General features: G+C 38.9%; 1 protein-coding gene and 1 non-coding gene across 2 annotated transcripts in view; both read right to left on the bottom strand.

The window, feature by feature from the left end:
* The window catches only part of EIF3E (eukaryotic translation initiation factor 3 subunit E), a 45264-nt gene extending 31211 nt beyond the window's left edge, over positions 1-14053 (bottom strand). The window contains exons 1-3 of the mRNA XM_049773903.1: positions 13893-14053; positions 6682-6796; positions 5302-5419 (exon numbers count right to left, since the gene is read on the bottom strand). Coding sequence (XP_049629860.1) covers positions 5302-5419; positions 6682-6796; positions 13893-13982 — 323 coding nt within the window. The 5' untranslated portion in view covers positions 13983-14053. The remainder of the gene's footprint in view (positions 1-5301; positions 5420-6681; positions 6797-13892) is intronic.
* Positions 8661-8864, bottom strand: LOC126010377 (small nucleolar RNA U3). The gene has a single exon (XR_007496423.1). It is a non-coding gene; the product is annotated as a small nucleolar RNA U3 (small nucleolar RNA).
* Positions 14054-26289: the final 12236 nt, after the last annotated feature.

Below are 26289 nucleotides of genomic sequence, written 5' to 3'. Positions count from 1 at the left end.
CCTATGGTCCGCCAAGCCAGGAGCAATTTCTGAGCACAGTCACCAGGTGTGGCCCTAAAACCAAATACATATATATTGGTCTGTAGTTCTGTTTGGGAGGGGTGAGCAGCTATCTCCTTTTGGCATCAGAATAATGTTAGCTTTGTAAAACTATTTAAAAGAGTTTCTGTTTCTTTGATTTCCTGGAAGAGCCTGAAATGGATTGCTAGTAGGTCCCCTGGAAAGGGGGAAATTACTAGTGAATCCATCTGGGCCTGGGCTTTTCTTGGGGGGGAAGACTTGATTACCTTTTTAATTTCCTCAGTAGAGATAGGTCTGTTCAGATATTCCAGATCATCTTGGGTCAACCTTGAAAGGTTATAGGAGTCCAAGAATTTATTCATTTCTTCCAGGTTCTCTTGTTTTGTGGCATTAATTTCTCGAGGTACTGTCTGTCATAACCCCCCCCCCCCCAGGAGCCAGAGAGGTAGCACTGCCAGGTGTGATCCACCCTCCCCCAATCAAAACTATCACTTCATTTCTAATGAGCCTATTAAGTTTCTCTTCCTTTCTTTATGAGTTTGGCTTAATGGTTTATCAATCTTGTTTATTTTATCCAAGAACCAACTCATTTCATTGATATTTCAAAATGATTTTTAGATTTCAATTCATTAATTCTTCTCTAAGCTTTATTAGTTCTTCCATCTACCTATTTTTGGTTCATTTAGTTTACCTTTTTCCAAATTTTTAAATGTGCCATTTAATTATTTGTGTAGGACCTATCTTCTTTCCTGATGAGTGCTTGCAAAGATATAAATTTTCCTCTTGGTACTGCTTTTGCTGTTTCCCACAAATTCTGATAATTCCTGTCTTCATTCTCATTTGTTTCCAGGAACCTTTTGATTTCCTCTTTGATTTAGTCTCTGACTCACTGGCTGTTCAGTAATGAATTGCATAATTTTCAGGTGTTAAAAGTTTTTTCTCGGGGCCGGGCGGTGGCGCTGGAGCTAAGGTGCCTGCCTTGCCTGCGCACGGACCGCGGTTCGATCCCCCGGCGTCCCATATGGTCCCCCAAGAAGCCAGGAGCAACTTCTGAGCGCATAGCCAGGAGTAACCCCTGAGCGTCACAGGGTGTGGCCCAAAAACCAAAAAAAAAAAAAAAAAAAGTTTTTTCTCTTTGTCTGTCTGATTCACTTCTAATTTCAGCGTGCATAATGACCTGAGAAGGTATGAGTCCTCCTTTCGTTGCACCATGATATATTAACCACGTTAATTTCCTTTTATTATTTTCCTCTAAATACTAATGCTTCTCACTACCTTCATTATTTACAAAACTGTAGATGATCTCCTTTCAGCATTAATGATTCCTGTCTTTGTGTGTTTCAATTGCTCATTTCTATCTGAATAGTGCAGTTTCAGTTTCTTCCCATCCAGCCTATGATTCTGGCTACATTGACTCCCCTGTAAGAAACTTGGTTTCATCTTTGTTTTTCTCTGGCCTTTCTCATCTTCATCTCATCAAGTCTTAAATTCATAATTTACTCTTCTTCTGTACAAGATCTCAAATTCTCCTTTTCAAAGACTTTTTTATATTTTTGGGCTTCACCTAGTGGTACTCAGGGATTACTCCTGACAGACTCGGGGTCCATATGGGATGCCAGGGATCAAACCTGGGTCTGCAGAATGCAAAACAAATGCCCTGCTTGCTATGCTATTGCTCCAGCCCCTCAAAACTTCTTTTTGTTTGTTCCTACTTTTGCCACCACTCAGTGGTGCTCAGAGGTTACTGCTGGCTCTTCACCCAAAAGTTACTCCTGGCAGTCTCAGGGGTGCCATATGGGATGCCAGAGATCAAACCTGTATATGCCACATCCAAACACCTTACATGTTGTGCGTTTTCTCTGGCTCCATCAAATATATATTTTAATACGGAGAGCACACTGTTCTGAGGGGATTAAATGTGGTACTTGGGGATCAAACTGGTGACTATGTATAATCCTTAGCCCCCATACTCTGCCTCTTGCCTACACAACATACGCACAAATACTAAGTGCCACTGATTGCTCTTACAAACTGTGCACTCAACTAATTCCATTGATTCTGGTTTCTTTGAAACCTATCCAAAGTTGTAGTTTGGGAAATGCTAATAAAACTTAATCAAGGGAACACATTTCCCTCATTTTTGTAACTGCAGTGTTTAGATAGGTAGTATCCATATAGGTAGTTCTTTAAAATGTTATTTCTGTCTCTAAAATCTGTTACTATAACATCATCTTTACAATCTCCATGGAATCCTCTATTTGCATAGTGATAAGGAACTGTTAAAAGTCAAGTACTTTTTGTTCCTTGGAATTTTTCCGGGGGCCACACCTATTGAGCTCAGGGGTTATTCCTGGATCTGGGGTCAGAAATCACCTCTGGAAAGCTTGGGAAACTATATGAGATGTTGGAGATTAAACCTAAGTCATCGAACCTGGACAGGTCACATACTGGAGAATGCCTTACTGTCCGTGCTATTGCTCCAGCCCAAAAGTCAAGTACTTTTAATTTTTTATCATTTGCCAATACACACACTCAAAAAAGATTTTAATCCCAAATCTTTTATCTCCAGAATGTATGATCAAAAAGATTGTGACATCTAAACAACATACTAAAAGTAGCTAGGGTACCACCAGCCTGTATGGTTATGCAGCTAAACAAAATGAAGGAAAACTACTGAATAACTAACCGTACTTAAAAGAAATGCTTAGAGTTGCTATTAATGTAATGATGCTTTACATATTGGATCAAATAAAAGCCAAGCTCATGTGTTAAAAAAGAAGAAAAGGAAAAAAAAGAGGTAGGGTGGGTAGAAATCTGAAACTCAAAGATTACAAACTTTGTAACTCACTTCCAAAAATAATTAAATCAATCTCACTTTTAGTTTCTGTAGCCCTACTGAAAATCATGGGTTCTTTTTCACTAAATAACGTATGAACTTCAGAAGTAATAAAACTAAAATATGCATTTCCTGGAATATTTGTTCTCTTGAAGTTACCTTTTCAATAGATAGTGTACTAAAATCACAAGACTGAAATAAATGTTATTGTTCAAATTAGCAGGAATAAATTTGGTCCTTCCTAATGTATTTTTTTTTTTTACAAAAAAGTAATCTGGTAAATTAACTAAATAAACCATATTAGGGACCAGAGAGATAGCATGGAGGTAAGGCATTTGCCTTTCATAAAGAAGGTCATCAGTTCAAATCCCGGCATCCCATATGGTCCCGAGCCTGCCAGGAGCGATTTCTGAGCATAGAGCCAGGAGTAACCCCTGAGCACTGCCAGGTGTGACCCAAAAACCAAAAATAAATAAACAAACAAACCACACTAACTTGAGTGATATTTAGACTTATATATGTAAGATTTTAACATAAAAAATACTTTACAAGGGCTGGAGTGGTAGTACAGCAGTAGGGCGTTTGCCTTGCATGCGGCTAACCTAGGACTGATGGCCATTCGATCCCCCTGGCGACCCAAATGGTCTCCCCAAGCCAGGAGCAATTTCTGAGCACATAGCCAGGAGTAACCCCTGAGCGTCACTGGGTGTACCCCCCCCCCCCCAAAAAAAAACCCACGTTACAAAAACAAAACAAAACCCCACTTTATTTACTATGAATCATAGTGAAGAACTTTGTGTTAGGCTTCCCTAAGACAAAAGCCTCGGGGGATGTAACACAGTTCCATGCTTGACTGAGTACTTCTGGGACAGCTAGAGGTTCTAGATGGTCATTGAAAGTAAATGAGACATTGATAAAGAGTGACTTTATAGTACAGCAGGTAAGACACCTTGCAACTGGGTGATCCAGTTCAATACCCAGTATCACAATGGTTCATGGAGGCCTGTCAGGAATGATTCCTGAGTGTAGAGCCAAGAGCAAGCTGAGACTGTTTAGTGTGGATCAAAAAACAAACCAGAAAAATAGTTTATACAGCGAGACCTCAAAATGTCGGAGCACATATTTTGCTTGACCTGGTTTCCTTGGTACTATATAGTTCTCTTAATTATTGCTCAGTAGTGGCCCAGTAAATGCAACCAGGAATGGTACCTAAGCACCATAGGGTATGGCCCAAAACCAAAAGAAAAAGGTAGCTTATAATTTTAATTAAACAAGTGTTTAAATTCAGTGCCTACTAAATGAGAACACTCTCATTTGGTGACCGAATCTATAACCATCTTACCCACATTCTTAGCTCTTTATGTAAATATTTGTGTATATGGCAGAAAACAACACACCACACTATGCCGTAATGTAATAAAGTTAGATCCTTACTTCACGTTTCATAGGTTCTTAAAATCCTCAGTGAAATGTTTTATAATAAAGCAGACCCTCAAATCTCCTTTGGTTCAACAATGAAGTAACAATGAAGCTACAATGAAATAACTTTGAAAAGATGAGGACCTGATACACTGGACTCTTAAAAAAATTTTCTGGCAGCACTTTGCCCAAATCACAAACAAGCATTTAAAGCCAATCTTTAAATATTTCATTGGATTTTATGTCCTAAACTACAAGTACGTAAATCTTCAGGCCCTTCTATGTGTATCTATAGGTAGTTCAAACATATCGCAATGTCAATATTAAAATGTAGATTTTGTTTTTTAAATAGTTCCAATTACACACACACACACACACACACACACACACACACACACACACACACCATGAAAGGCAACATATTTTTTCTGGAAGCCAGTCTATTTGGAATTAATGGAAAGTTAGTAATACAATAACTGATAAACTTTGCACAGCCATCCTTGGGATGGGTATCAAAGCTGGAAGGCTATGAGAAAATGTAGTAAACTTCTGATACAGTGAATTCAGGTTTCTCTTTCTAGGAACAAGACTTCATCTCAGTACTACTACTGACTTTATGAGTTGGATAATTCTTGTTGGAGAATGAAATTCTATCTACATTACAGGATTAATATTCTTTCTTCCTATGTGCTAGGAGCATTCCTCTAGTAAAGTAACCCCAAATACTTTTTGGAAGTCAAATTACCCGAGAATGAAGGTAAACTGCTACGGTATGATCAAATTTGAGTAAGTGGTGAAAACTGTTAAAAAAAAAATACCACAAATTTTTAAAATAAGAAACTAGATAAGGAGGCTGGAGAGATAGCATGGAGGAGGTAGGACATTTGCCCTGCATGCAGAAAGACAATGGTTCAAATCCCAGCATCCCATTTTTAGTTAAAAGAAAAAAAGAAACTAGATAAATTTGAATCAACCCTTGCATTAATTTAGAAAAGACAATTTTTAGTATTAAAAGCAAAGTTTACCTGGTTGACTGCATTTGTCTTGTAGTTTCAGAATCTTCGAACATTTTCACAATGGTCTCCGTTTCTGCCTGAAGCTGTTTCAGTTGTGCAACAACTGTGGTCCTTTTTTCTCTCAAAGCTAATTACAAAAGCAAAGGAGAACCTTGTTATTTAATATCCATGTCCATCTTAATGAAGTCGCCAAAAAAACTTTCAAGTTACTTAAACTGTGCACATATTTATGTATATCTCCCCATAATATAGTCAATTCTTTCGAGTCAATTTCTTCTTTCTAATACTACACAGGCCGATAAAAGAAGGAGGAATGCTGGTCTTGCTCTTAATTTACCTACGTGGGGAATACAGACAGGAAGTAAAGTCTGCTAGCAGAAAAATGACTTAATCCTACATTTAGGGGATATCGTTTCACCTCTTTTTATATCTGTTCTCCATGCCTTTTCTCAAATAACTATGAATCCTAAAATGCTTCAAAACAAAAAAAAAGAGATTTACATATTACCACAGTTTAAGCAGTCTAATGGAATTTAAATCTAGTTGATGAATCTTTCAAGACTACTTGTAGTTTCTTTTAACTGAACCATAAGTCAGAGAAAGCTTATATATAACCTACCTTGCTAGCATATTTGAGTTTCTGAGGAATGGCTGACCTTTCCACCAAACTGAAATTTAAATAGCTTCTCTGATACTATATATTAGAATTCTCCGATACTTTAATTAGAAAATATATATAAGAATGTTTATCTCATGGGATTTGTGAACAGCTTTTTAAAAAGTATTAATTTAAGTATAACATCTGAGTCTTTAGAATCATTCAAAATACCATATAATAGAATTGATGCAACATTTTTCCAAACTTATGGGACCACTTAAAGCACTCAAATTACCTAATGTATTACTACAGCTCTAACTCCCCCCACCCAACTTTTTCTTTTTTGTAGGACTATCAATTACCACAGAAAATAGAGAGTCTAGAAACACTACATCACAAGTGTTCTTCTATTTGAGTGCAGAGCTTGAGAGATGATTCTAGGTTTGAAGATATCTTACCTGCTTTCAGGTGCTAACATTGCTCGTCCTGGGAACAATACTTTTAAGAACTATGGTTTATCTACCCAGAGCCTTAAAAGTATTTACTGAAAGTATAGAAGATGCTAACTGAAAAAAAAAAAATCCTGCAATATTCTCAAGATAATTCTCAGTGAATAATTGGATTTAAGCACAACTTTTAATGACGAATACTATGAAATGAAAATTTTTGATATTTTAAAGCAGTGTCATGACCCTTACAGTAAAAAATAGATTTAGAAAACCTATGCCTTCATAATACTTTCAACCAGAGAATTGAATTCACCAAGCTTCAATTCCAATGACAAAACTTACCGTGAGGAATATCATCGGAATAAAGGTTTTTGTAAACATCCATAGCAAAGTCTACCATGTTGGTATCGCTAAGAAGATCCAATTTGCCTTGTAATAATTCCTTTTCATTATATATCTGCAAAATAAAATATATTATAAATATTGATGTTTCCCCCAAAAGTTCAACACTGAGATTAGTTTATATGAAGATAAGCTACCTAGGAGTAGGAAAGGTAGTAAAAGCTGGTAAGGTGCATGCTGGTCTTACATGCTTCTGACCTAGGTTCATTCTGGTACAGATGGGAGTGACCCATGATCACCGAGCCAGAAGTAAATCCTGAGCATTGCCCAGTGTGGAAGAAAGGAAGGAAACTTCTTAAAATACTTAACTTCTTAAATACCATTAGCCCATTCTTTTGCAAGGTAAGCAATCACCTACAGGTTCCCTTACATTTAAAACCGAAGACACAGACACAATCATTGCCACCTATTTGAAGAGTCTGATCCCAGCAGATAGTGACGGGGCACTAGGGAACTCATTCAGGAGTCTGGCCCAGTCCAGACTCATTCTCTACTATTTGAACTATCTCTTACGTATACTAGTTATGTTTTCTAGAATAAGACCAAGAACATAAAAACTGTCAAGGCATGCAGCATGCATGTCTCCATGATCAAGGGAGGCACACTCCAGATGTGTCTTTTGGCTTTCCTGGTGCAGTGCCTAATTTTCCTCCCAAGAAATATTTCAGCCAGAAGGCCCGTTGGAGAAGTCAATCATAACTCCTGCATGGATTACTAGCTATATTTCTGACATGGCGGTGACATTAAATTTCTCTTTTCCTTTTATTTGATGTTGTCTCCTTTGCTTACTACAGAAATTCGGCCTTAGTTATCCTGCAGTCATAAAGAAATTTCAGTACCAAAAAAAAAAAATGCTGCTAGAAGTTCCCTGCTGGCTAAGTATATTTGCAACTCAAAGTCCAAGCCAGCTACCTCTCTTTCTTGTCAGCCTATTTGCTTCCTAAGGCCAAGTCAAAACATAGCATCTTCAAGACAATGGTCTTCGCTCCTTGCCTTTGAGCACCACAGCAGAATGACTGCCTCAGGGACTTTCCCTGTCACTTTGTATACCTCCTAACAAACAGGTTTGGCCAGTGTAGAATTAGCCTATTTTACTAGGTATAATTCTGTACCCCTTTCATAAGTTTTATCTCTTTCTATTACCAGATCATAGGAAGTGGGTCTTAGCCCCTAGCTAGAATACCATTCCCTCAGGTTAAGGATATTTGTTATTAGGAAGAAAACCAGGATTCCTGCTATCCCTTAATTTATATCAGTAATGACCCCTAGGGCCAGGAACTACTTTGATATATAAGAAATTAGCCTTCCTTTTATCCTCTGACTATTCTAAGGTTACAAACCACCTAAAGCTAAGTGTATTTGTTCTAAAAACAATGTACATTGATAGTTCCTGTACTTTGAAAGAAACAAATGTTGGCATTCCTTTTATGATATGATTCTCTTTTTACCCTTTATATACTCCCTTGACTGAAGATTAAATTTGTCGCACTCCTGCCAGAAATGTGTTGACCCCACATATACTGCGTTTGGTATCATTTCATATTTCATATTCGTCCACTCGTGTACCCGTTTTCCTCTCATGGAAGTACTATGACTCACGAGAATTGCTGAGACGCAACACATCTGCAGCAAAAATAACCACACTAATTCTACTGTTAAGAACACTGAGTCATCTTCCTCTTCATATCAATATTATTGTACTTAATTTGTGCTTTTCACATCTACATGATGTGGTGAACTGGTCTCTCCTTCATCCCTTCATATTTCTTCAAAACACAGAAACCCATCTACTGTCTTCCCATAGTCATCACTGAAATAAAACATATACATTATTTAAGCCAAACATGTCATAATTTCGAGGAACAAAAAACCCAGTATAGCCAACTCACATAAACATGAATGACTAGGTATTCTTTTTTTTTTCTGCATCCTCTCCCTCTACCCCTTCCAAAGGAAGGGAAGAACGATCATCAATAGAAAAGGCAGCCGCAGAAGCGACACCTAGAGCTGGCTTTACGCTCAGGAGAGGACGCTCTGACTCCTCGTGGCTTTGGGTGCTCTACGAGATCAGAGTAACTTCTCTAGTCACATACTATAAAAATGATCCTTGAAAGTATAGTCTTGACTAGGTATTCTAACTAATGTCATTATTAGTTAGGTATTCTAACTAATATGTCATTAAATTTTTTATTTCATCTGTTGAGACTTCAGAAAAGTTTTGTATTAAACATATCATTAGCAAGAAAACAAAACTGCACAAATCTCTACCCATGAAAAGAAAAGGTGAAGGTATGATTATGAGATCAAAATCAAATCTTCCAAATGATGTAAGAACTAATATATAAATAAGATCTGGGCTGGGAGCAATAGCACAGAGGTAGGGCGTTTGTAGGGCATTTGCATGTGGCTGACCCAGGAGGGACCTCGGCTCAATTTCCTGTGTACCATATGGCCTCCCAAGCCAGGAGCAATTTCTGAGCCCACAGCCAGGAGTAACCCTTGAGCGTCACTGGGTATGGCCCCAAAACCAAAATAAATAAATAAAAAGGTAAGATCATTTAAATGAAAATGACGAAAAGATGTTCCTAGGAACTTCACAAATGGCAAACAAACCCCACCAATTCAACATCATTAAGTAACCATAAAAGGAAGTTAAAGCCATATTAACAACCAAAAAGCGGCAGTATCAATGTTGATATAGATGGTAACTGAACACATTTTGTGCAACAGTCAACCACTCTGGAAAACTGTTTTCACTCTTCTAAAGTTCAACATACGATTATAATACTGGATACCCAAAAGATATAGGTGCATATAATTAAAGAACATTTCTTAGCATGCTCACAGTAGCACAATTTGTAATATTCAAAAATGAATAAATGAGCTATCGTACAATGCACTAACATTCAACACTGAAAATGAATGCTACTTGGATGCCTGTCTCATAACGCTGAAAGAAGCTATTCAAAACAGTACATGGTGGTGAATGCATGATTCTTTTTCTATAAAATCTAAAATAGGCAAAATTAATCTCCCAATATAGTAACAATAACAAAATAATAAAAAGCAATCAACAAGTAAAGCGATATTTTATTCATTTATCTAGTCAGCGGTGACACAGATGCACATACTGAAAAAAAATATATGTCCTTGTCTATACTTGATAGCTGGCTTTGAAAAGTAGAAGCTATTTTCAGTCAGCCTCATAAAAACCCTCATCTTTGAAAACATCCTCTTCCTGAAGCATGCCATCTCTGTCTCCTTCCCACCCCATTAATTGCTTTTATCTGAATGTAATTACAGATTTTAAAACATCACTTTGTCACCAGACCTCTAAAGACTCTTTTTAAATCTACATTTGCTTATATTATCCTGTGTAGATTCTGCCCCACAGGCATTCTGTAAAGGGCAGCAGACAGTAAGTATTTCAGATTTTGTGCATCAAGATGCCAAAACCAAGGATATGCTACATATTACAAAGGAGAAACACATGTTCAGTTTTTTTTTTTGGTTTTTGGGTCATACTCTGCAGTACTCAGGGGTTACTCCTAGCAGGCACAAGGAACCATATGAGATGCCAGCATCCATCTCCATCCCAGATCGGCTGCAAGCAGGCAAGGCAAATGCCCTACGGCTATGCTATCTCTCCAGCCCCTGATTTTTTTTTCTTTTTTTTTCTTTTTTTTTTTTTTTTGTTTTTTTGGATTTTGGGCCACACCCGGCGATGCTCAGGGGTTACTCCTGGCTGTCTGCTCAGAAATAGCTCCTGGCAGGCACGGGGGACCATATGGGACACCGGGATTCGAACCAACCACCTTTGGTCCTGGATCGGCTGCTTGCAGGGCAAACACCGCTGTGCTATCTCTCCGGGCCCGATTTTTTTTTCTTTTTGACATAAAACATAACAGCACCATTTCTTGTAATACAGATCTCTGGAAATCAAGTTCTTTTTGAGGAGGAAACATTTTACTTAATTGGGGTTACAATAATAATGGCTTAGAGCAGAAAATACTTGCAAATATTGATTATGCTAAAAATTATTGCAGAGTGACAGTACAGTGGATAGGATGTTTGCCTGGCACAGGGCCAACTTGAGTTTGACCCCCTCACTCTCACTTCTCACTATCACATAGTTCCCGGACCCCTGCCAGGAGTGACTGATCTCTGATCGTAAGGCCAGAAGTCACAAGCATTGGGGGTCTGGTCCCCCAAACACCCCCTAACATAAAAAAATCATTATTTTAAACTTACAAACCATATGTAAACAGGCAGAAATGATAGCTATTATCTGATCAGCAGGATACCATTTACTGATTACCCATTCACTAGCAATTAACACCTCTGAAAACATTTTCTACTTTTCAGCTTCTTTTTTAGCTTCTTTTCCTGCTATCATTCTCTTCATACTCTAGAATACTATAATTTTAATACTATATATATAATACTATAATAATTTTAATACTATGTATTAAAATTTAAACCTTAAAATTACCTTATCTGAGGCCAGAGGATAGTATAACAGGTAGGGAGTTTGCCTTGCATGAGGCCACCCCTGTTCGATCCTTGGCTTCCTATGTGGTCCAGAGCACTGCCAGGAGTAATTACTGAGTACACAGCCAGAAGTAAACTATAAACTTCATAGGGTGTCACTCAAAAACAAAATTCCCTTAGCCCACAAATCATAACAATCTTCATCTCAAAAACCTCCAGCTTAAACACCTACCATTATCATAAAAATAGTCTATCATCTCTGTATCAACATTCCTACTTGCTCTTTCAGGCTTTTGCTACTACACTGAGCATCATTTTTAGGTACTTCAAGAATTTTCTCTTCAGCAGTTTACATGCTAAGAATGATGATAAATTCTTTATAAACTAGTTATTGCATCATTTGCATTTTAATTCAGGTATCAGAAAGCCTTCCCATTGATTTCTATATAATATTTACCAGTGTCTATCTCCACGTTACTGCAGGACTCCAATAATCATCTGTCTCTACAAATGATTATCGTTAATTCTATAAATGTATGATTCCCAATCTCAGTTGGGTCTTCTCCCCTCGCTATTTAGAAGTATGACCTCTGTCACCAATGTCAGTGCTTTACAAGAACCCATTGGCTGTCTTCCCTCTCAAAGGCTCCTCTAGTTTACTAAATGAAAACATCAAAGTACTTCACGACTATAGATCCTAAGTGTTCTATATTTATTATTTTAGGTAATACTTCAGCATAGTACATAGTACAAATTGCAACAAAGTACATATGTATTAATCTGATTTTCCCACTCAAAAGATAACACAATACTATCCTGATCACAGGCTCTATCCTAACTACTAGTCTTCAAGACCAATCTTAGACCACTTCTCAAAATCCCGCTGGCCAACTGAATAATAACTCGATCTTGGTGGTACCCTGACAGTACTTTTTGTTTTATAATTTCACATCTTAATCTCCTCTGCAAGGATGCTTAGTCTGATGTGACTTTATTTTGGAATTTCCCACTAGTCCTTAAAAGCCCTCTATTTAGTCACTGATAAAATAATTACATCCTGCAGACTGTCTCCTGACTTCCCTTTCTTATATTTATCAGTTTTGTCCCACTGATTCTAAGATGACTTTTGGAGATCAATGGATATATAGACATATACTGACCAATTGATATAAGCTCCCTTTCATCTCACTTGAAAAACAAAGTGTACACAGTAAGGTGTGACTAGTTTGAAGCATTTCTATTAGTAGCTGGAAAAGTATTTAACAATTGGTTTTTCTATTCTTTGATCTCCAGTGAAGTATCTGCTCATAAAACAGAAGGTAATAGACACTTAAAGTACTAAATCATGGGTTTAAGTCACATCCCATGTAAGGGTTTTTCCTTTAAAGCTTTTTATGTAAAGACATTCTTGAAAATTGGCTGAAAATGAACCTTGCTGTTTACTATTTGTCTATATTTAGGAAAGCTTCCCGTGAACTAAGGATGGCCATCCAAATGAACCACAAGTACTATGAAAATTTGAAATGTCATCAGCATGACTGATTTAATAGTCTCTTCTTTTACTGCTGTTTGAATAGACAAAATCTAATCCCTCATAAAGGATGTCCCTAAGTGAACTAGTTATAATATTAGAAGAGAATTAGTTTTCTGACAAAAACACTAATCCCCTCATATAGCAATATATTACTTTGGTATGATTCTAAGGGTAGCAAAAAAAATATTATAACGGAGGCATATGCTTTTAAAAACGGATCCAAACGCAAAGAATGCATAAAAACAAACGTGAATCTTAAGGCAGGATACGAATGCTGAGTGGTTATAAGATCAACACAACTATCTGTGGCCCCAGGAACAAATAAAACCACTCAGGTGTGTGGTAGAATTGTAATGATCAAAGTGAACCAATGGCCCTAGAGACCCCCAGTGGTCCTCAAACTATGGCCCGCGGGCCACATACTGTATTTGTATCTGTTTTGTTTCTTCATTGCAACATAAGGTCTATGCAGTGTGCATAAGAATTCGTTCCTAAGTTTTGTTTTTACTAGAATCAGACCCTCCAAAGGTCTGAGGGACAGTGAACTGGCCCCCTGTTTAAAAAGTTGGAGGACCCCTGCAAGAGGCAAGTAGGCCCATGCTGGCCAAACTTTTCAGGACCGGGAACTAAGTTTTTGAAATGCGTTCCTGTGATCACACACTTGAACGCCGGCCAGTTCAGATGAGTCCAAAGAGGTCGGTTGGTATCTCATCCCTGAGAAGGCTAACTTTTGGGTGGTCCGAGTAGGGTTTCCTTCCGGGGTGAGGGGTCACCCGTCGCCACCCAGCACGCACGCAGGCGTCGCTTCCGGGAAATGGCCACGGGCCAAACCAACACTTTCCTGGAGTAACAAGTGGGAGCGAAGGCTCCCAAGAGCCACGTGCAGCTAAGCACGCTCCGGGGCGTCTGCGTGCAGACGTCGGCCCGACGTGCAGCTCCGAGTGCGTCTAGCTCCGTCCAGGGATACCAGGCCCGGAGCGACGCGAAGCCGCCCGGCGAGGCTCCTTCCGGTCCGACGCCGCCCAGACCCGCCGCGGCCTCCCCCATGTGCCTCGGGCCCCCGACACCGCCTCCCGGCCCCGGCCCCGCACCGGCCGCCCGCCCGCACCCTCCGGCCGCTCCTCACCTCCTTCACGGAGAGAAACTCCAGCAACGGAAAGACCAGGTGCCGATCCAAGAAGTGCGCGATGCGCGTAGTCAAGTCGTACTCCGCCATCTTGCCGGGGAAAGGAAAGACGGCGCTGGCGGAAACTTTATTGACAGCGCCGGCGCACGGACACGCGCCGCGCTGCGCATGCGTGCAGTCCCAACGCTCTTCTCCTCCCGCCCGCCCGCCCCTCCCCGGGAAAGGGCGGAGTTCAGCCTGGAGCGCCGAAGGCGTCTCTGCGCCTGCGCAGGCGCTCGCTTGGCGGGCTCGCAGTTGCTCCCACGCTGGGGTTGTTACTTTCCTGGGCTGAGCCGCCCATTTCATTTTCTGATTGCCGGGGGGGCCCCCTAGTTTTAGAAGCCTTTTTTTTTGTTAATAAATATTTATTTTATTTATTTATGCGGAGGTAATGTGTCCGTTGTTTTTTTGGACGCGGAGAGAAGTCAAAAGAATAAGCCCCCGCAGCATTCCTCTTGAAGTTAGCAGAAGGAATGTATGAACTTTTATTTGGCAGATGGTGATTTTGTACATTTGCTCATAATTAAAATAATTCAATAATTATTAAAATACTAATAAAATGACAATATATTATACTACTATATAATATAATAATAAAACTGTAAGTTTGCTCATTTAAGGTGAAATGGATTTTTAGACACAAAGGGAAATTTAAAAATTTTAAAAAAGACTAAGAGTCTAATCATAGGTACAGTTTGGGGCTGGTGGTCTGGGTGAGCCTACTGGAGTGGAGTATTAGAGGAAACTGGGAAGAGGTGGTGGTCAAAGCACTCTTAACATGAAGCTGAGAACTCTGTAGGAAGAGATCTAGTACAATTTCATCTTCCTGGTGGACAAACGCTCTTGGAGTTCTGTAGCAGGTGTCTTGGAAGACTGGAGAGAGATTAAGGGTGTTGGAAAAGGCCAAGTTATGATTAAGTTAGTGAATGTGGATTTTAATCTAAGTACTGTGAGGTTTTCCTTTGCAAATTCCTTCTCACCTTTTCAGGCCCCCTTTTTTTGGGAATCAGAGGTACCATTTGGGGTGAGAGGTACCTTATTTTGTAAACCAAGGGTTTACAAACAATTGGCCAGCTGCCATATTTTAGGGAGATTTATCCTGAAAATTTATGTGTAATGAACGCTCAGGGAGTATTTCCCTGTCCCCCAGTTGTTCTGGAGGCTAATACTATTCTCTAGAATGTTTCCATACTCAAGATAGTATCCCCCACATTGGGAAAAAGAAAGCTAAGCAAATATAAGTGAATATATTTCAGTCTAAAGTCTTTAAATGAATCTGCATGCAAAACTCTCAATTAATATTTCTTTTTTTTTTTTTTTTTGATTTTTGGGCCACACCCAGTAATGCTCAGGGGTTACTCCTGGCTATGTGCTCAGAAGTTGCTCCTGGCATGGGGGACCATATGGGACACCGGGGGATCGAACCGCGGTCTGTCCAAGGCTAGCGCAGGCAAGGCAGGCACCTTACCTTTAGCGCCACCGCCCGGCCCCTCAATTAATATTTCTTATACAGACTGTTGGTTAACCTCAGACTCTGGATCCAGCTGCCTATCTAACATCTCAACGTTGTTCAAAAGCAAACTCCCCCAAGTAGCTCACCAAAATAGACTTTTTCCCCCTTCTCACGTTTATTTCAGGCAATTAAAACTCTGTTGTCTGTCCAGTTACTCAGAACAAAATCTGGGAAACATCCCTGACTTTCTTCTTAGAGTCTAGATTGAATTCACTAAAAATTCTTTGTTTCTAAAAATTCTTTTTGTTTCAAAAAGCATGTTCAAATCCAGTCAGTTCACACTGACTCCAAAGCTACTTCTCTAGGACTAAAGAAATTATATAGTGGGTAAGGCACTTTCCTTGCATTATGATGGACCCAGGTTCAATTCTCAGCTTTGCATATGGTATCCTCAGCACCAAGCACAAAGCTAGGAGTAGACCCTGATCACCATTGTGTATACTTCCCAACCCATATATTTTTTCAAGCTTCTCTAATCTGCTACTATTTTCTTCAGTATTTGAAGTAAAGCTAGGAGTAGGCCCTGGTCACCACTGTGTATACTTTGCAACCCATATATTTCTTTCAAGCTTCTCTAATCTACCATTTTCTTCAGTATTTGAAGTAGTCTCTTCAATAAACATCTTGTTCTCCCTCTTTTCCTCCTATTGTTTTATTCTCCATAGAAGAGTCATGGTGACTTAAAATTTATGCTCAAAAGTTACCAAATCTTGTTATATTCAGAGGAAAAGGCAATCCTTATTAGACTATAAAGCCCAAGATAATCTGGACTCATTTTTCTTTATGAGTTGATCTTTTGTTCACTCTACTTTAGCTTCAGTCAGTCACTAAACTACATGTAATCTATGTAGATTTTCCTGTTCAGGGCTTGTACACGGATAGAGTCATAATAATATTTGAACAGACTTTTTCACTTTGCATAAGATTTTCAAAGGTGATGCAAGTTATAATATGTATGAGTGCTTCATTATCTTGTTAAGGCCTAGTAATATCCAATTATATAGTGTTTCCTCATTTCTCTGTTGATAGACATCTGGATTGTTTCTATCTTGGAGCTGCTGTGAATAATTGACTAGAATCAATTGTGTAGGTCTTTTTTGTGTAGACATATGTTTTCTCTTTTTCCTGAGTATTATATACCCAGAGGTGAAATTTCTGGCATCTATGATAACTACCACACTTAATTACTTGAGGAACTGACAGGCTTTGCTATAATTTTTGCAAGATACTATCATTGACCATACAGGATTTCCCTATACTGTATCTAATAAGTACAAGTGACTTTATTACCTCAGATAAAGATTGAATGCTAAAGAACATGACTTCTAGATTTAGGGCTTGGAAAAACTGGGAGCCTTCGGGGGTTTCTTTGCAGGGGAGAAGGATGAAGATATAAGCATACTTAAATTAGGAGTTCATTTCAGAGTGGATAAGGCTCCTATCAGATATCCAATCAGATAACCAAATGGTCATGTCTCCTAGGGGAATAATGATACCCGTTGGATCTTTTAGAGAGTGGTTAATCACTTGCTTTGATTGTAACCTTGTGCAAATGTTATTGACTTGGGAGCATAATATGATCTCTGCCATCATGCCATTTGTAGTATTGGGTTTTTGTTTGTTTTGGGGGGGGGGGCTTGAGCCACACCAGGCAGCACTCAGGGGTTACTACTGGCTCTGCTCTCAGAAGTTACTCCTGGCAGGCTTGGGAATACATACGGGATGCTGGGAATTAAAGCTGGGTCAAGGCAAGCACCCTACTTGCTGTGATATTGCTCTTGCCCCCATTTCTAGTTTTGTTTACAAAGCTAGGCTGGATTCCTGTGGAGTATGAAATGCATGATAGCAGAGGCTATCATGGGGCTGTTGTGGGGAATGTGATTGTTTTAATGTTTTCTGGAAACCCAGAAATGACTGTGGAATATAATATGGTCAGGAAAAGAGAATGATAATGAGAGAAATAGCAATCATTGAGATTTCAACAAAGTGGGCTGCAGTAAAGAAAAGAATTAAGGTTAAGGGAGCTGGAGAGATAGCACAATGGTAGGGCATTTGCCTTGCACACGGCCAACCCAGGAAGGACCCTAATTCAATTCCTGGCATCCCATATTGTCCCCGAGCTTGCGAGGTGCTATTTCTGAGCACAGAGTTAAGAGTAACCCCTGAGCGTCATCGAGTGTGACCCAAAATCCACCCCCCCCAAAAAAAGAATTAAGGGTAAGTATGGAGGTTTGCCAGAAAGGAGAGCATCTTTGAGAAGTAAAGAAAATTATATGCAATTGAATTTGACAAGATTTTAAACTTTTGATATGCAAAGTAATAGGAATATATAATTGGATATGTGAGATATATCTTATATAAATATATCATTGGATATATATAAGATATATCTCATATCTTACCTCTTAATATAAGAGATAGTCCCTGACCACAGGTGCTTTCTTTCATTTACTCATTCATAACCAATTGAAAACTTACATTATTTTAGATCCTAGGAATATAGCAGTAAAAGAAATAAGCTCCAGTGAAGCTTATCTGTTCAAGCAGATTGAGACACATTAAAAAAATAAATGATAAAATAAAATAAATAATTAAATAAAAAATATTCCCATTATAAATCCTTAACTTTAATTTATATAAAGTGATCAGGGAAGATGTTGCTGATCAAACCATTTGAAAAGCAGGGGAATCAAGGAAAGATCCCATGACTAGAGTAGAAGATTTCTGGAAATTTCTGAAAAAGATATAAAGTATAAAGGTACTGAAGCGAAAGTATGCCTGGCATCCTTGAGGAAGAGAAAGGATAATCAGAATCATGCTTTAGAAAGAATTTGCTACATGCAGTTCTCAGACAGGGGTGCCACAGAGAGGCCAGGACAGACAGTCAGGGCTATAAGCAAAGTTTTTTTTCCAAAAGGACAATCATTAGTAGAGTGAGTAGGAGATCTACCTTACATTAAGGCTGCTCATGATTGATCCCTGGCAGTCAGTATGGTCCCCTGAGCACCACTAGAAGTGCTCCCTAAGCACAGATTCAAAAGTGTGCCTTGAGCACTGCCAGATGTACCCCCAAAACAACTAAAAAAATAAGTGAGGACATGGTTGGACTGTAGTGATAACATTAAAGGAGTTCTGGATAGGAAGAAAATGGAATTATGCATGTAGAGTTATCAAAATTTTGCTAATGAGTTGTATAAAGAAGAGAAGGGTCATAGAAGACTGTAAGATATTTTGTTTATTATTTTGGTTTTTTGAGGCCACAGCCATTGGTGCTCAGGGGTTACTCCTGGCTATGCGCTCAGAAATTGCTCCTGGCGTGGGGGGACCATATGGGTCACCAGGGGTATCGAATCGCAGTCCATCCTAAGCTAGCATTTGCAAGGTAGATGCCTTACCTCTAGCACCACTGCCTGGCCCCAGAAGACTATAAGATTTATAAAAATTGTGAAATCGTGCTAAGATGAGGACAAGTATGTTAAGTGCATATGTTCAAGGAGGAAAATCAAGAGTTTGATTTTGGGCATACTATGTTTGACATATTTATTAAGATATGTCAGTTGAAAATACTGATAAGACAATGGTGGAGTGGTGAATTATAATAAATATTTAAGAGCTGGAAATAGAAAAGTAGATTTTTTAGCAATCAGTTGGTGACACTTAAAATGAAGGTGCTAGACTAATTCAGAGAGTGTGCATTTGAAGAAAAGATGAAGAAGGGAAATCCTACTCATGCAAACTTGTAGAGGTGGGAAAATCGAGTCAATTGAAGAAGACGGAGAAGGACTAGGTAGAGAGCAGAGAGGAAGATGAGAAAGAGAAAGTGTTATCTCAGATGCCAAAGGAGGCTAGTAGTCCAAGCATCACAGAACAATGAACTATGGCCGGAGACATTTTTATGTAACCTTGAGTATTTAAGTATGCCTGTGTGTATACAAGGTATTCAGATCAACAATTATTAATAATAATAACTTTATGTGTTGTAAACATAAAGTGGTACTGAGTAGTAATTCAGTACTTGCAAATAGAGATAAAGATAATAAATGACCAGAAACATATCCATATTCAGTTATGTTGCCTTATATGAGGGGTAACATTTCTGATTAAGAAGTGAAGAGTAGAGTCATGTGAGAAACTAAGGACTACACAGGGTCCTAGTCAAAGATTGGTAGCAAAAATTAAAAATAGAGACAGTTTTGTAGATTGCATGTTTTGCATTGATATGGATGACTCTTATAAAATGTATAGAAGTATTTAAAGTGATCCAGTAACAATTTGATCACTATAGCTACATGCACACATACGATAAAGCATGAGAATGGCAAAGATAATTGAGAAAGACAACTTGGGAAATGGAAGATGTTAAAAAGCGTAGAATACAGAGAATGATCTATCTAAATAAAAGACCAGGGTCAGGTTGTAAAAAACATACATTAGGAATCTGACATTTTAGCTAAAGCCACGTGAAGCCTAGAAATAGTTTTGAATTTGTGCATGAATAGTCCCGTCTGTTTTTCACGAAGGTGAGTTGAGTCCATGATTTGTGTGGACAGTGAATTGGATAAGTGAAATGCAATCAGACTTGGTAACTCTTTTAAACCAGACTGGGAAATTTAGATTTAAAAAGATAGGCAACAGGAGCCACTCATTAAGTTTTTAAACAGAAAAAGTCATGGAGAAAGTGCCGTTTTGTCTTTTAAAATTAAACTGGAAGTGATTTACAAGAGGGATTAAAGTGGTGACAGATTGGAAACTGCTGATTTGCTTGGCTTTTCCCCTGGAATTTTCCTCACTGGTTTGTGAAAATATCTTGTTTCTTTTTATGAGAGATTTAGCCCCAAATATGGAAAATCTAACTTACTTGCTTTAGTCTCTTCCTAGTGTTTTAGCTTAAAGGAGTGATTACAAAGGAAGGTGAGGTAAAACAACATTAGTCTCAAGGTGGTATTAGAAAAAGACTGATTCTCCAATGTTCTTGGAATTTTGAGTGAATGCTTTTCATTTACTAGTCATCATGTTAGTCTCTAGGAAAACTAAAGAAACTAATTCCAGCATGCAGTGAGTTTGTAAGGTCTAATAGAGGTGGCAAACCTATGAAATGTAAACTAATTTGGAGCATAATGTGAGAGTCTATGCACAGAGAGCTCCAGGAAGTCCAAGGAAGGACATGACTACAAGAAAAAATGGCTTCCTTGGAAAGTAAGATTTGACTGCCTTGAGTTGAAAAGGCATTTAGTTGACTGAGAAAAGAGGGAAGAATGTTTAGGTGGAAGAAAGAAGCAGCACAAGGAACTTGGCCTTAAAAGAACATGTTGTTATTAGGAAAGTTTTTGCACCTAGAAAATAGCAAATTATATTGTTAGCCACAGCTTTGCTCCAAGGGTCAAGACTGAACTCTCAAGGACGTCATGAATTGATGCTTTGAAGTTTGAATTGGATTCTGCCTGCCAGTTTTCCTGAGGACTCTCTTAGTATTTAATCTCTTTGCCACACAGTCCTCTTTCTGATTCACGCTGTGATCCTCTCTCACAGATGCTCCATATTGATCCTGCATCGTCTATGTACGCCAGTTCACCATGCTTCCAAGGGGTTTTCAATGCATATCTAACCCTATAATTACTGGAATTGTGTCCTTCTTCTCACATTTATCACATTCATCTATTGAGTCCTAATTCCCAGGGCCTCAAAATGCATCTATGTTTGGAAGTAAACTCTTTAGAGAATATTTATCAGCCAAGGTTCAGAAGAACCAGCATTTATGTAGCACAATGTCTGGTACAAATTAGGGACCAAATAAATAAGTGTTAAATAAATGAACTAGAAATGTAAGTAAAGAGGATAGATATTAAAATGCAATAGAGTCTGAGATTAATGAAGTAGTACAGTAGATAAGACGCTTCCAAACCCATGGCCAACCATTCAGTGGCACAGTTGCTATTTTCTAGGTGCAAATAATTTCCTGATACTGTTTCTCTCAAGGCCAAGTACCCTATGCTGCTTTTTTCTTCCACCTGAAATGTTATTCCCTCAGTTCTCTGTGGCTGAATCAGATTTGAACCCAGTTACAACATAGGGTCCCCAGAGGCTTACCAGAAATGATTCCTCAACACAGATGCAGGTGTAAGCCCTGAGCACAACTTGATGTAGGCCCTCAATTTTAATGTAATAGGCAACTACATATTTATGCAACCTATTAAAAGGGTAATAGTTTTCAAATTGTGTGTTAGGGATACATGAGAGTTATTTTGAAATACATAAGAGCTATCTAATAAACAAAGATTACTGATCGACAGCAAACTACTCCAGAATTATGGGAAATAAACTTGTTATTTAAGCAACATTTTCAGTGATACTTTGTTATGGCAGCTCAAGCAAATTAATACACGTTGTATGTCCTGTTCTTATGCATTGAGATAAAAACCCAGCAATCTGCCTGAAATCTCTAACTTTATTCATGCTAAATGTATTCAAACCACATCAAATTCACCATTTCCTTACTTTATCACCAGTGCCTCCTTCAATCTAAAGTGCCCTTTTCTCCCCTCTCAGCTTGTTCACCAAGACTTCACTTTTTAAGACACGGATGAAGTATATATATCCTGTATTTTTTTTTTTTTTTTTTTTGAGTTAGCGAAATTTTTAAAGGACCAAAGTGGTGCAAGAGACTACTTTACATTTGGAGGAGAACATGTAAAGAGGTGGTGTATTACAGGTCTTATGCCTATGTTGAAAGTACAGTTTTTCCCGTTGTCTTTTGGATTTTTCTTGTGGTGTGTGGGTTCCCAGGCATCTTCCAATCACTCCCCCTGACCTTCTTCATATTGGTAAAAATTTGCGGCAGGGAATTCTTGGAGGAGTTCTTGCATTGGGGATACTATTGGACCTAAGTCCGGTTTCAGGAAACAGTCCACGTTAGGGGGAGATGGTAGGGAGGGCCTCGTAGCATGAGTCTTCAGGGAAGTTGGCTGTCTTTTCTTGCAGGAGATGAGGTGTGGGATTGGCTGGGTGTCCCCTCGCCTGGTTGCTGGGTACTGGTTCGTTGGGTAGGAGGTCGATCTTGATGCCTAAGAGATTAGGGACTGAGGGTGGAGAGTTTTAATATGGTGGGAGATCTGGATGGGATTGAGGGGTGATGGGATAGTTGGATTTCCGGGGGGGGGGGAAGGGGAAGGTATAAGGGAGGGGTATGAAGGAAGAGAAAAGAGAAAATACCGTAGAAAGGGAGAAGAGAAAGGGGAAAAAGTAAAGAGAAGAATAGAGGAGAAAAAAAAGAAAAAAAAGAAAAAAGTAGTGAGAAGAAAGGAGAGAGTAGCAAGGGAATGCTGGTTTGGTTGAATGTGTTCGATGACTAGAGCCTGTAGTTTAGGTCTGTACGTCGTCACACGTACTGCTTTGGTGGTCTGACTGGTCCCGTGCTTCAATTCCTAAAAGAAGGTTTAACCTAGAAATAAAGTCTATGACGGGCCTGGAGAGATAGCACAGCGGCGTTTGCTTTGCAAGCAGCCGGTCCAGGACCTAAGGTGGTTGGCTCGAATCCCGGTGTCCCATATGGTCCCCCTGTGCCTGCTAGGAGCTATTTCTGAGCAGACAGCCAGGAGTAACCCCTGAGCACCGCCAGGTGTGGCCCAAAAACCAAAAAAAAAAAAAAAAAAAAAAAAAAAAGAAATAAAGTCTATGTTAAAGAGTTTTCTCGTGGCCATCTCGTCTTGCAAACAAGGTATGGTATCTCGTGTGGTATCCCGAGTTGCCATCTTAGTTTGTCCGCCCTTTGTATCTAAGGGTGCCTGTGGACAGAAAAGCTGAGAGGTTATTTAAAATGTAGCAAGGTAAAGGAATTAAAACGTAGTGTTATGGTATATTGCCATTGCAGTCCGTGATTTCCTGTGGTGTTCTATACTTGTGTTCCTGTTTACGATCTCTAAGGGATTATTGTGAGCTTTTGTTGTGGGGGTCTGATTACGTACCTGTTCTCTCTATGTTGCTGTTTCTGTTGTTGCTGTTTTCTTTGTGGTATAATGAGCCGTCAAGAGTTTGCGTTGTTCCTTTTTCATGTATTTTGGACACTGCTCCCACGTATATGTTGACTATTACAGTGTTCAGAGTTTCTACCCTGTTAAACCCTATTGTATGATTGTTAGGTATTAGTTGTGTGTAAAATATATGTTCTAGGTGTTTCAGAATAGTGCTACCATTCTGTGTTTTTCTTTTGTCTTCTGACTTACTTCGTTTAACATAACATGATCTAGGTCCATCCATGTTGCTGCAAAGTCTGTGATTGTATCATTTCTAACTGCCATGTAATATTCCATTGTGTATATGTACCACATCTTAATGATCCATTCATCCGTTGTTGGACATCTAGGTTGGTTCCAAGATTTGGCTATTATACTGAGTGCTGCAATAAATAGTGGGGTGCATACGTATTTTGGAATGAATGTCCTTCCATCTTGTGGATATATGCCTAGGAGAGCAATTGCTGGGTCAAATGGCAGCTCAATTCTGAGTTCTTTGAGCACTCTCCAGACTTTCCTCCATAGGTGTTGGACTAGGGGGCATTCCCACCAGCAGTGGATGAGAGTTCCTTTCATACCGCATCCCCGCCAACAAAGGTTGTTTCCATTATTTTTGATGTGAGCCATCCTCACTGGTGTAAGGTGGTATCTCATTGTTGTCTTGATTTGGATCTCCCTGATGATGAGTGAAGGTGAGCATGTTTTCATGTGTTTGTTGGCCATCCTTCTGTCTTCCTCAGAGAAGTGTCTATTCATTTCATCTCCCCATTTTTTTATGGCTTTATTTGGTTTTGGGGGGCTCAGCTTTCTGAGTGCTTTGTATGTTCTAGATATCAGCCCTTTATCTGATATGTCGAGTGAAAAGATTTTTTCCCATTCTGTTAACTGTCTTCTTGCATTAAGTAGGGTTTCTTTTGCCATGCAGAAGCTTTTAAGTTTAATGTAGTCCCATTTGTTTATATTTGATGCTAATGTTCTTGCCATTGGTGCTCCATTCTCAAAGACCTTTTTGATGTATAGGTCTTCGAGTGTTCTACCTATTTTATTCTCGATAAACTTTATAGATTCAGGTCTGATTTCAAGGTCTTTGATCCATTTTGAGTTAACTTTTGTATAAGGGGTGAGGTATGGGTGAATCTTCACTTTCGTACATGTGGTTTTCCAGTTGTACCAACACCATTTGTTGAATAGACTTCCTTTGTTCCATTTCAGGTTCTTACCTCTTTTATCAAATATTAGTTGGCTGTATATCTTGGGGTTTATGTCTGGGAATTCTGTTCTGACCCACTGGTCTGAAGTCCTGTCTCTGTTCCAGTACCATGCTGTTTTGACTACTATGGCTTTATAGTATAGTTCCAAGTTAGGTAAGGAGATGCCTCCCAGCTTTTTGTTTTTCAGTATGTTTTTGGCTATCCTGGGTCTTTTGTGGTTCCAGATAAATTTTATGATTGATTGTTCTATTTCTTTAAAGAATGGTGTCTGGATTTGGATAGGGATTGCATTAAATCTATATAGTAGTTTGGGTAGGATAGTCATTTTGACTATGTTAATTCTACCTATCCATGAGCATGGGATGTTTTTCCAATTCTTTAGATCGTCTTCAATTTCTTTCTGAAGCATTTTGAAGTTTCCCTGGTATAGGTCTTTCACTTCCCTTGTAAGGTTGATTCCTAGGTACCTGATATTTTTTGATACTATTTTAAATGGTATTGTGTTTTTAATCTCTCTCTCCTCGATTTCGTTGTTTGTATATAGAAATGCTACTGTCTTTTGTGTATTGACTTTGTATCCAGCCACTTTGCTGTATTGGTTAATTGTTTCTAGGAGTTTTACTGTGGACTCTTTAGGATTTTCGATGTATATCATCATATCATCTGCAAATAGAGATAGCTTGTGTTCCTCTTTCCCAATTTGGATTCCTTTGATTCCCTTCTCTTGTCGGATTGCTATTGCTAGGACTTCTAGGGTTATATTGAATAAGAGTGGAGAGAGTGGACAGCCTTGTCTAGTTCCTGACCTTAATGGAAATGCTTCTAGTTTCTCGCCATTAAGTATAATGTTGGCTGTAGGCTTTTCATAGATAGCTGTGACTATCTTGAGGAAGGTTCCTTCTAACCCTATTTTGCTGAGTGTCGTTAACATGAAAGGGTGTTGGATCTTGTCAAATGCCTTCTCTGCATCGATTGATATGATCATGTGGTTTTTGTTTTTCTTGTTGTTGATGTGATGTATAATGTTGATTGATTTGCGTATGTTGAACCAACCTTGCATTCCTGGTATAAATCCCACTTGGTCATGATGTATGATCTTTTTGATGAAGTGCTGGATTCGGTTTGCTAATATTTTGTTGAGTATCTTTGCATCTATGTTCATTAGTGAGATTGGTCTGTAGTTTTCTTTCTTGGTGGTATCTTTGCCATCTTTGGGAATGAGTGTGATATTTGCCTCATAGAAGGAGTTAGGGAGGATTCCTGTTTTTTCTATGGCTTGGAAGAGCCTATGGAAAAGTGGTAGTAAATCTTCCCGGAATGTTTGGTAGAATTCACCTGTAAATCCATCTGGGCCTGGGCTTTTGTTCTTAGGGAGTTTTTTAATTACATCTTCAATTTCCTCTGAGGTGATTGGTCTGTTTAGGCTTTCTAGTTCTTCCTTTTCCAGTCTTGGAAGAGGGTGTTTGTCCAAGAATCTGTCAATTTCTTCTGGGTTCTCTATCTTAGCTGAGTATAGTTGTTCATAATATGATCTTATGATATGTTGTATTTCTTGAGGTTCTGTTGTAATCTCTCCCCTTTCATTTGTGATCTTACTGATTTGGGTGTTTTCCCTCTTCTTTTTG

This window comes from Suncus etruscus, chromosome 5 (genome assembly GCF_024139225.1).
Source record: "Suncus etruscus isolate mSunEtr1 chromosome 5, mSunEtr1.pri.cur, whole genome shotgun sequence".
Lineage (NCBI taxonomy): Eukaryota > Metazoa > Chordata > Mammalia > Eulipotyphla > Soricidae > Suncus > Suncus etruscus.
This window is presented reverse-complemented; position numbering and strand designations above follow the sequence as displayed.